The sequence below is a fragment of the Oreochromis aureus genome, linkage group 11, assembly GCF_013358895.1.
Source record: "Oreochromis aureus strain Israel breed Guangdong linkage group 11, ZZ_aureus, whole genome shotgun sequence".
Classification (NCBI taxonomy): domain Eukaryota; kingdom Metazoa; phylum Chordata; class Actinopteri; order Cichliformes; family Cichlidae; genus Oreochromis; species Oreochromis aureus.
The window spans coordinates 17,672,133-17,683,460 of record NC_052952.1 but is presented as its reverse complement, the minus strand read 5'-3'; the positions used below and the strand labels follow the sequence as shown (position 1 = coordinate 17,683,460).

The following is an 11,328-nucleotide window of genomic DNA, read 5'->3' as shown; positions in this document are numbered from 1 at the left end:
TGGCTTTTAGTACACGAGTCCATTGCTGCTCATGGATTTGCACACTGACAAAATAGGGTTCAATCATCTCTTCACAAGCATTACATTTGATATGTATTCCCTAAAATGTGGTCATATTACACAAATGCAACATGAGGTACTCTGTGCAGTTATATAACTTGCAGGTAATGCAGAGGAGCGGGGAGAAAACGAGAGGTGCCGGGGTGCACGGGTGAAGTGGCTGAGAACAAGCAAAGGCTTATGTGCTTATATTATTCTAATCTCTGAGTCCAGGTCCAATGTAAGCAACACAGCGCACTGACCATAACTTCAATCACAGCCAGATCAATGTGCGCACTGTTTCAGCCTCACCATTAGACATTTCATTAAATCTGAACCAATAAAAGTTAAATAAATAGTCTGACTTCAGCATCGCATATTTTCATCTCGAGATTGCTTTGGTGTGCTGTGAGCTGCCAACAACACATTTTAAAAAGATGGTGTTTTTTTCTCGTCGAAGTAATCAGTGGCTTGTCGTGACCGAGCAGTTTCGACATGAGTTTTCATATAATAACGTAAACCAAAGAACAGTTGATTTACTGATAACAGTAAGGACATTTGAATTATAATTACCAATCAAGTTTACGCAACGCAATAAGCTATTCTCACAACAAAAACTGATTGAGGTGCAGTTGAAAAATAAAGTGTTTATTTTTGGTAGATTTGTGTATTGCCCAAAGGGATTTACTGTAAATACACATTTTCCATTCCAAGTACAATCTGACCTGCTCTGGCCTACGAAAAGTGCTTGAGCAACATCTGGGGGAAATTTGAAGTGCGCTCATATAATCAGGTGTATTTTCTCAGGTGTGCAGTTGCCATAGGTGTTGATGGCACGTCTACAACCATTTTTTTCCAAAGGCCAAGAGAGGGTCAGCAGTTTGAGGGTGGTCTACGATGTCGAGTGGAGTAAAAGGCACAGGTGTTTCAGGACGCTGCCTCAAGATAAAGCGGGACCCACCACTTAGCAGTCCATGCTGCGCTGACTTTTTGTTTTTCACTTTGTTTAGCGTGATTTGATCTGTTAACAGGATCAAACTTTGCCACAGAAGGTGGATAGGGGAATACCACTCAGCTTCTTCAGTTTCAGTTTTCAAATCAACATTTGCATCTGAAAAAGAATATACCTGACTTTCCCATTACTTTGTTACTGGTTTATCTGACTTCTGTGACTCAGAGATTAATTTACAAACAGACAGGAAAGTTTTGTAATTTAATAAAAGAAGCTACAATTTAACAATTACAGCTGTAAAAACACACAGTGGTGTCAATATAACTAAATACCATAGTTCTGAATGCCTCAGACGACTGCTGCTGTTCAGTCTTATAGTTTTCTCTTCCCAAAGGCAGGTCACAAGTAATCTGTTCTGTTTGTTTGTCTGTCTGTTTATATTGAGTATTGAGTAATAATAATGTGGTATTAAGTAATATATCATATGAAAGGGCATGAAAGGAACAGACTTCAAAGTTTTTCAGGGATGCCCTACGGCGCTACAATCACACCATAAAGTGTTACAAAATCAAACACTACATGAATATATCTTATCTCGGTTTTTTACAGCTTATAGAAGCCAAAGATTTCAGCCATGTCTGCTCCAATCATGCGGGTAATAATTAAATACACAGTTTTAGTATCTAAGGTCATAGGTCAAAGGTCAGACATGAGAGTGCTGTTATAAAAGCAGCTGATGTCAACATCATTAAACGTCAAAGTTCACGAATAGTCCTTGGCCTTTGGGGGGAGTTGCGCTCTCTTGTTTAGACTTGAGTCTCACTCTATAAAAGCTCATAAGCCACATCATTTTTTTATCAAGTCAAGTCTCAGTTTAGACTAAAGTTACCAAAATAGTAATAGTAATAGTAAAGTTTAATGATTTTGTTAACTTGGAAAACTAACTAAAATAAAATGAAAATATAGAGGGAGTATCTCAACTGAGTTACCTAAATGTTTCCTCTGGCATATTATCTAAATGTAATGCTACTCAAAAACACTAAAACTAAAACTGAAACTCATAAAAACTAAACTACAACTAAACATTTCCAACCAAAAGGAAAACTACACTAAAACAAGCAAACCCACCCTGAGAGCTTTAGAGCTTAAACTAACAACCAGTTATCATTGCTGAAACGCCTGCTCTACACAGCGTCTATCTTCAGGGCAGTTGGTTTGAATTGCTATAAGTTGTTTTTGTCTCGTGGTTCAAGAAAGACAGGAAAATCAATGTACCGAAGACTATACAACTTTATACCGTTTTTTAAGATGAGGAATTATGTTATGTTGCGTGTAAATACAAAACTGTGTATAGGGATTGAACCAGTATTACAGAGACAGAGAAAACACACAATGGAGCTCTATCAGTGATGTGCTGGCCTCCCCACAGACTGGACTGCAACACTGTACTGACAAGTATTGACTTTCAAGCTTGTTAGAATTATGCAAACTCTGTTTTTTCCTCATATACTTTATTTCTGCGTACATTTGCACATATATCAAGAAATCCATTTCACATTTTTCAAGTTAATATAAAGAACAGATGATACAAAACTGTATGTAGAATACAGTGGGTACTCTAATATGAAGGTACAATGAAGGCCAAGCAGCAGACACTGGTATAGTGTAAAACCTATATAATATACTGTTATATTTTTAAATAAGAAACTATTGCTGCAGTTTACATTACATTAGGTACACTGTAAAATAACTGTACAATAACCTTTTTGTTGCCAGCTTTCTGTAATTTAACAGGAGTACTGTTACACTGTAGTTACACTGTATGCCACTTTTAAGAAAGCAAGTGAAGCCAGCAACTTTGCTGTGCAGCATCAGCTGTTAATGTTGCACTCCCGCCGGCCTAGGCGATTATTGTCGATTTTTATACATTTATTATCTGCTTGTCATTGACATTCCAATACCGCAACAGTGTATTGTAAGTTGCTTGTTGTGTCTACCAAGAAAAACCTAGCTACGTCAAGATATTTGCAACAAAAGTATGAAGTAACAAAAGCTGAATAACTGATGTCTTACACACACAGACACACACACACTGTAACATATATGGATTGAGCAGACGTAAAAGTAAAAGAAAACATGCTTCTTCTGTATCACCCATAGTTTCTTACCTCTTATGTTTCTTATGTTAGCTCAGTGTCTTAACCTATATGCTCTCTTGTACATTTAGATGAATGTCACTTACATACCTTGTTTGCTCTACACCCTTGATATAGCCTATTTGTTTTCATGTGGTTTACAAAAGGTGGGTTGGTGGGTGGCCATCTTGTCTGAGATGCAACGCATCCACAGAGGATTCCTTAAATCTGGTGGATATTTGGTCACTTACATAACTCCCACGTAGTTACATCTCATTACTTCCAACAAACAGCCAATTCATATAGAGAGAGGTTCCTGTCCCCCAGAGTCTGCTCTGAATGCCCACAGTGTTATGTATTCCAGATGAATCATGATTCTCACACCGGGGCTTTATTCAGCCAAAAACTGTGTGCTGCTAGCAGCAACCTTTGGTATAAGGCAAGTTACATGTGACAGACATTTGTGAAATAACTGCTATACAAGCTGCAAAGCTGAGTCATAATAATTTTAAATTAAATAGATAAGATTTAATTGACAATTCAGCAATTCAGTTGCTGTGTTCAACAATTCAGTGTGTTATTTAGACAGACTAAATGAAGTCATCTTGAATCAACTCTATAACAGTGGATTTTATGCTATATGAAGCAAAAATGTGCTTTCTTTATGCAAGCAAATAAAACAGAGTAACTTGTCATGTTAGATACAGAAACCAGTGTAAAATACCATGCCTTTTTGTAAGTCCAATACAAATATTTTTCATGGTGGTTGAGAGAGTGGGACCATAAGATTTGGTAAAGGGGGTGGGGGGGGGATTTTCCTTAAGTAGGAGCAGACTTTATCACTCTCCTCCTTTCTAGTGGTGGTCCTTCTTCTCACCTCTTTCCTCTCAGGTTAGATGAAGAAGTTCTGTGTCCGCTCTTTCAATTAGATGGAGGGAGAAAGTCAAAGAAAGAGATAAAGAAAGAACCAAGTCATTATTCAAGTAAGTGCAACTTTTTATTCCCCTTTTTTGTGAAGATAGAGTGAAAACTGCAATTATTGGACTAACTAGCATCCTACTTTCAGGTGTGTTTGTGTGGATGGGTTTTTAATCTTATTGTTTATTTGCAGAGAATAATGTTATAATTTTCTGTGTCTTAATGAGTAGAAAGGGCTCTGGTGTTGATTCTTTCCTTGTTTTATTTACAGTGAAAAGGATTTATAAATAGTAGTTTTTGTGAGTGCAGTGGAAAAACATTGCAATATTGCATTATTGTTACATTATTGCTAAATTTTTCCTTTTAGGTTTAATGCCTTTTCATGGAGTCCAAATGAATTCTATCATTGTTCAACACATTCTGTTTTAGAAATAAAGAATACTTATTAATTCAACCAGCACTGAAGCCCATTTAAAAGCAAGGCTGGACGTATTTTCTTTTGTGGTTTTATGAGTTGTGGGTGACAAGCTTTAAGTAACCGTCTGTATAGTGAAAGACATACAGTGTCCCACAGTTCTTACAGTAAAGCTCTGTTACCTGGCCACATAGTCTCAGTGGCACACTCTGAATTTCCCACTCAGGTCACCTTCTTTCTTCCTGCTCAGTGTCCAGTGACTTAGCCCTTACTTGGTTTGAACAGCAGTCACTTTACGACTGAAGACTTGGAACACTTCTGAATATCTGGATGCATATTTGTGTCAATTTTTACAGCAGCTTTATTGTAAAAAGCACATAACAAATGTTTGGACATTTTTCCTAGTTATGAGTATTTAGGTATATAGTATATTTATAGTATATATAAGTGGCAAAGCTCAAAGGAAATACTTAAAATGTCATTTAAATAAATCTGCTTAGTTAGCTCTAAAGGTCAAGTCACAGCACACAGCTGCTGCATTAACACTTTAACACCTAATGTATCTTATATGGTATTTGAGTTTTGAGAGTTCTTCATCGTATGTGTATTTTGATTGATCATACTTTATTCATCCCGAGGGAAATTGGGTTAAGGCTGCCAGCCGTGACAGCCTCTCTGGAAAATCTTAAAACAATTGAAAAATAGATTTTTAAGCAATAGACTTCAAAAAACAAACAACAAATACAATTCGAATTTTGAAGTAAGTTTGTTTTTCAGAAAAAAAATCTAAATGTTTTTTGAAACTGAATAGAAAAAGTAAGTCATTATTATCCAGAAATGGACTAGGCCTTTGTCTTGTCAGTTAACCACTTTTTAAATTGCTGCCAGCCTCTGATTAGCCAGTTCTACTGAGGAGCTTTAAGTGTGAATGGGAGCTCTGTGAATGTGATGTTGGCCAGTCCTGTAAAAGATATATGTATGCTCATTAAAGTCCTACTTGGAACTCAAAAATCAGCAATAAAATTGCCTACGTTAGTGTTTCCTGCATTCAACTCTGCCATAATTCAGCTCTTTCTTTATTTCTGTCTTCATTTCCAGGTGAGACCTGGCAAAGAAAAACGCAAAGTATAGAGGAAGGAGTTCATAGATTTACAGTAACATAAATTCAGTTCCACTGAAGCAACAGCATCTCTGACCACAGTTGCTGGATCAAAATGTTATTTACTCTAGGACTACTCCTCCTTCTCACCCCATTTCCCTCTATTCAAACCACAACCAATGAGAAGAGAGACTCCACAGGAAGTGATGTGACCAAAGCCAGTGCAGCATTTACCCGTTCAAAACCAAAAACCACTGCTCTCCCTGACAAACAGACCAACCAGCTCACCCTTAAGCCAAATGCCATCAGTCAGACAGTTTTACCCACTCCAGCTACCAAGCAAAAATCTCCAACAGCCAATGTTACACCGACCACCAAAGGCAGGCACAGCCCAACAGTAATTCAAACCACTCCGTCAGCGGTAAAGGCTACTACACCCAGAAGCACCCTCTCAAACAAAGACAAGCACACAGTCCCAGTAAACCAGACTAAGTCCCCTAAGTCGGCCTCAGGTGGTGAAGTAAAAGGAAGCAAAGACAAGCATTCCCCCACTGGAACTCTAAATGTTCAGCCAACATCCACAAAGATTGCTTCATCCAGCGGTGCTAAACCCACCAAACACAAACTTCAGCCCTCTGGCAATCACACTGTTCTAACTAGGTTTACTTCAACTGATCATGGGAATACTGCCAAAGACAGGCCTGCCACCACCGTAGTTCAAAATACTCAGTCAACATTTACAAAGTCCACTGGCACCACAAAAAACAAGCCCGCACCATCTGTCAATCAAACTGTTGTTGATAGGTCCCCCACCATCAATGACGTGAAGTCCAAGGGCAAGCCTTCTCCCACAAAAGTTCCAACTGTGTTGCCACCGCAGACTCCAGCAAAGACAACTGACAAAGAAAAGGTCACAACCTCTGCCAATGACACAGTTTCAATCAAAGAATCCAGCAAAGACAAGCCTGCTTCTTCACAGCCCATCAAAGTGGTTATCAGTGAGGGCTGCGACTCAAGCAGCACCAAGGAGCAGGAGCTGAAGCTGAAACCTGGAGCTCCACTCGTGATGACTCATAAGATCAGCTTGTTGCCTGGTGGCTGCAGTGGAGAGTGTGAGGCTGAAATGGCCGAACTGAAAGGGCGTGTGGCTCGGCTCGAAAGAGAGATGTCCTTTCTCAAAGATAAATGTATCATTTTCTTATGATTTATTCACCATATTTTATCATTTTAAACACTATTCAGTATAGACAGGATTAAACATTTCTTGTTCTGTTTGTTTCTGCCCAGGTCCGTGCTCTGCAAACTGTCCAAATGACTGTGGCGACAATGGGAGATGTGAGAAGGGTAAATGTATCTGCCACAAAGGATTCATGGGTCTAGACTGCAGTAAGTGTGCACCAGGAGCTGAGTGTAGCAAAAGTAATTGATGTTTGCACTAAAATTAGAAAAAATAAATATTTTTATGTAACCTTTGAATGATGCAGCCTCTCCCTGGGCTTTTCAGAAACTAGCAAAGGGAGCACCAGCCAGCCAACAGTGGAGACTGTAATCCTGCAGGTGAAAAAAGGAAAGGACAGCATGCAGGAGAAAAATACCAAAGCAGAACAAACACTTATCCAGAAGAATGTGTCTCAGACTGACACTACACCTAAAGAAGCCACTAATGCCAAAGGAGCTGTTGATAAAACACAAGTGAAAGAAGACACCGCTGTGAAGAAAACAACTACTAAAGGTTCTTCAAATCCTGAAAACACCAGTCGCCCAACTGTTGACAAAAGTCTCCCAAAACAAGAGGAAAACAAGAAGGAGGTAACCCGAAAAGGCAAAACAACACCCTCAGTCTCAGAAACCAATATTAAAGACGGGACTGGCAGCAGAACATTTTCAACGGCCGACCATCTGAAAGATGAACCACAAAATAATGCAACACAAAGCAATGTGAAGAAAGTTTCTAAAACTGACACAACCATCTCCAAGGACACGGGGACAACCAAAACCAAAACAGACAAGGACATTTTGGAGCAATCCACGAAGGGTGAAAAGAATGTATCTCAGTCATCCGGCCATAAACCAAATAAGACAGGTAAATTAGACACTCTAATTGTGCAGTCTGTGGACAAAAAAACTGACAAAACTGGGAAAGGAACACAAATAAATCTGGATGTATTGAATCGAACCGTTGGAGCTGCGTCAGATAAGACTAAATCTCATCATGACAAAACAACTCACCATGACTCAGGGATCAGCATCAAGAGGACTGGAGGATCCGGATTAGGATCTGTGAAGGCTGTAAACATATCTTCCCACAGCTTCACAGTCACATGGTTAGCACCCCAAGGGATGTTTAAGAACTTCACTGTGATCAGAAGAGAGCCACAGACAGAAGGCGATGAAGATGCGTACGAGGACTTTGAGGAGGAAGCTCTTCCAGGACAAAAGACCTCTGCAGCTAGGAACGCAACTGAAGTCTTAGTACAGAGTGAGAGCACCAACACAACTGCCTCCTCCAGAAAAGCTGATGGATCAAAAGTTAAAGCTGACACCAAGAGGATCTCGATGGTGGTCCCGGGTAATGTGCGCTCTGTGGAGTTCAGTAATTTGCGGGCAAACACGCGCTATGTCCTGCATATATATGGTACAGCCGCACAGAGAAGATCAAAGATTCACAGAGTAACTGCAACTACAGGTAATAACAGCAGGAAAACATTACTGCATAAGTCCATCAATATCTAAGCAAATAATACACTATATTGTACTTTTTTTCTCTTGCTAGGTCCTGAGCCAGCCACAGAGATAGTTTTCAGTAATGTCACAGAGTCTTCTCTCAATGTTTCCTGGTCCAAACCAAAGACGACGTTCACAGGCTTCAGGGTCACATACACCAACATTTTAACAGGTCTGTTAAGTACTGCTTATATTGTTAATCTCAGACCAGAGTTATCCAGCATAAAACACTTAATTAATCCCAGCTCAACCCAAGTGAAGGTTAATGTCAGTTTATTAGGAAATGTTCTTAGTGTCTCATTGTGGTGCTTGTTGTCGTCCTGACAGGGGAGAGCCGCTTGGTGACCGTGGGCTCTAAGCAGTCTTATGTTGTTCTGTCCAAACTGTCTGCTGGGTCTTCCTACATAATCACTGTAACTACGACACAAGGCCAATTCCAGAGTGATCCACTCACATCCGTCATCACCACAGGTACAATCTTAGACAAGTTTACTATAATAAAAGGCTACTTTCTTTGTCTTGGAGTGCAAAAATAAAACATAAACACTGTGTATAATATCCGAACTGCAGTGCCCGCCCCTCCAACGCATCTTCAAGCCGTCAATGTGACAGACACCAGAGCTGTGCTCCAGTGGACTCCCAGTCTGGGAAAAGTAGACCGCTTCGTCATCAGCTACGAGTCCTCTAAGAGTGAGTGTGGCCGCACTGACATATTGACTGATGAATAAGTGCTGGTGACTAAGCGGAGTGCTCTTCTTGCCACAGCTCCTAATGTGACAGTGACCGTGACCTTGTCAGGAAGTGCAGTGGAGCACCAGCTGAGAGGCCTGCAGAGAGGCACCCTCTACAGGGTCAAAGTGCTGAGCCAGAAGGACAGTCTGCAGAGTATGGCCATCTCAACAACATTTACTACTGCAAATGGTGAGCAAAAGGGTGGGAAAATGAAGTAAAATCATAATCTTAAACAAGAGAGAAATAAATAATCCTTCATGAATGAGCAACCTAGAGAGTATGTTTAGTTTTAAGTGAGTAAACTTAAAAAAAGAAAAACTGCCAAGGGGCTTCTTGTGTCTCTCAGTGGTCAAAGCCAGTGAAGTCGGGGCTCGAAGTGCAGTTATAGCTTGGAGAGCCACCCCTGCCATTTATCACAGCTACAAAGTGCTCTATCAGGTGGCCGGAGAGGAGACAAAGGTGGGTTGCAATTTTTGATCTTTGGTATACAATAATTAAAGAGAGACCCAACTTTTACAGAATTTCAAAGCTCTGTGTGTGTTTCTGTGTTTATATTAGGAGGTGATTCTGGAGCCCACCGTCACAGAGTACAAGTTGACTGGGCTTTTGCCCATGTCCCGCTATTTTGTTGTGGTGCAAGGCGAGAGAGATGGACAGTATACATCTGTTGTCACCACAGAATTCATCACAGGTTTGCATTTTACGTGTTGCAATGTAATCCCAGCTAATGTACCTGCTCCATCTTGTAATTACTCTAAAAACTAACTTTATCTGTTAGGAAAACTGCGCTTCCCTTTCCCTACCGAGTGTTCTCAGGAGCTGCTGAATGGAGCTCTGCACTCAGGAGAGTTGGACATCTACCCTCAAGGACGAGAGGGGCGAGCAGTTAGAGTCTACTGTGACATGGAGACTGATGGAGGCGGCTGGACAGTAAGACAAACTGGAGTCACTTGAATAAAAGTCCAAAATAGACTTTTATTTGGGTTTTAGACAGCGGTCTCTGTGTTTTGCAGGTGTTCCAGAGGAGGATGAATGGAAAAACTGATTTTTTCAGAACATGGAGTGAATACAAAGCTGGCTTTGGAAACCTGAGTGAAGAATTCTGGCTTGGTACAGTATAAAGCAAGCTTCTAATCACTTATCTGATTCAAAGTGTTTTGTTTTATTTTCACTACATCTGCTTAAACGGCATATTTTCTCCCAACTCCCACCAGGAAATGAGCTCCTGCACAACCTGACTGATGTTGGCCCTGTGAGTTTGAGAGTGGATATGCGATCTGGAAACCATACCGTCTACGCTCACTACACCAACTTCTCTGTCGATTCAGAGACGAGGCACTATACGCTCACCGTGTCTGGCTACACCGGAACAGCAGGTCCACTTTCAAAAACTGCATTAAAACACAACAAGTGCAGTTATACCTGACAATTTGGATCTTAATATCAATGCACTTTTCTGACAGGTGACTCTATGAGGTACCATAACGGTCGTCCATTCTCAACCCGAGACAAGAACCCTGATCCTATGGGGATCCACTGTGCCAAGGCCTACATGGGAGGCTGGTGGTATAAAAACTGTTACAAGGTCAACCTCAATGGTCTTTATGGCATCAACAGTAACAATCAGGTACGATTGTACTCTGCTGATTTCTAAATGTTTTTATCTTTTGTTATAAGGCACACTGGCCAAATATGATAGATATTCTTTTTCTGTTTCTGCTCTAGGGAATAGTCTGGATAGACTGGAAAGGTAAAGACTCCTCCATTCCCTTCACTGAGATGAAGTTCAGACCTTCCAGGTTCTCCCCTGCAACTCATGGTTAAGGATGGACCAGCCTCCATGAAAACTCTGCATCTGACAGAAAATTAAAGCTCCAGAAATTTTTGAGAACCTTGGATCTCACAGTTTCTGTGTCTCTGTCCAAATAAAATTACCTGTAGTTGTTTTGATAGCTGCAGCTGTCAGTTCATTTGATTCAATGCGCAAGTAATTTTCTGATCTGTCTGATATGTAACTTTTGTATTCTGCTCTGCCTGACTCATTCATTTCAATACAAATGTGTTTTGTGCCCCAAAATTGTATGACACCCCACTACTACTGTAATTAAACATGCACTGTTTCACTCCATTGGAATAAATGTGGCTAACGTTGGTCCCGTGAGTTTTTATTTCCTGAAAGCAGTTTACAATTTCTCACCTCCCTGCGCTCATCGTGTTACAAGATTGAGAAACACAAGCTTGAAAGATTGTAATGTTAACTACTATATTGCGTTAACATGCCCTTTAGTGAGTGCATGTTTATCAGACTGTCTTG

The 11,328-nt window shown here is 40.3% G+C and overlaps 1 protein-coding gene across 1 annotated transcript; it reads left to right on the top strand.

Moving 5' to 3' along the window:
- Positions 1–3,966: 3,966 nt before the first annotated feature.
- tnxba (tenascin XBa) lies at positions 3,967–11,166 on the top strand. Its single transcript, XM_039619165.1, has 15 exons — positions 3,967–4,109; positions 5,558–6,745; positions 6,846–6,944; positions 7,063–8,244; positions 8,332–8,454; positions 8,610–8,753; positions 8,853–8,972; positions 9,048–9,203; positions 9,361–9,473; positions 9,573–9,705; positions 9,793–9,944; positions 10,028–10,124; positions 10,229–10,390; positions 10,478–10,641; positions 10,740–11,166. Exons 2-15 carry the CDS (start codon positions 5,674–5,676, stop codon positions 10,836–10,838), a joined length of 3,816 nt encoding a protein of 1,271 aa, XP_039475099.1. The 5' UTR covers positions 3,967–4,109; positions 5,558–5,673; the 3' UTR covers positions 10,839–11,166.
- The last annotated feature ends 162 nt before the right edge of the window (positions 11,167–11,328 follow it).

Excerpts from the sequence above, each read along its gene's own strand:
- tnxba (XM_039619165.1), top strand. The coding sequence starts at position 5,674 with ATGTTATTTACTCTAGGACTACTCCTCCTTCTCACCCCATTTCCCTCT. Across the intron at positions 8,455-8,609 it reads ATACACCAACATTTTAACAG|GGGAGAGCCGCTTGGTGACC; the intron begins GTCTGTTAAGTA and ends TCGTCCTGACAG. Across the intron at positions 9,204-9,360 it reads AACATTTACTACTGCAAATG|TGGTCAAAGCCAGTGAAGTC; the intron begins GTGAGCAAAAGG and ends TGTGTCTCTCAG.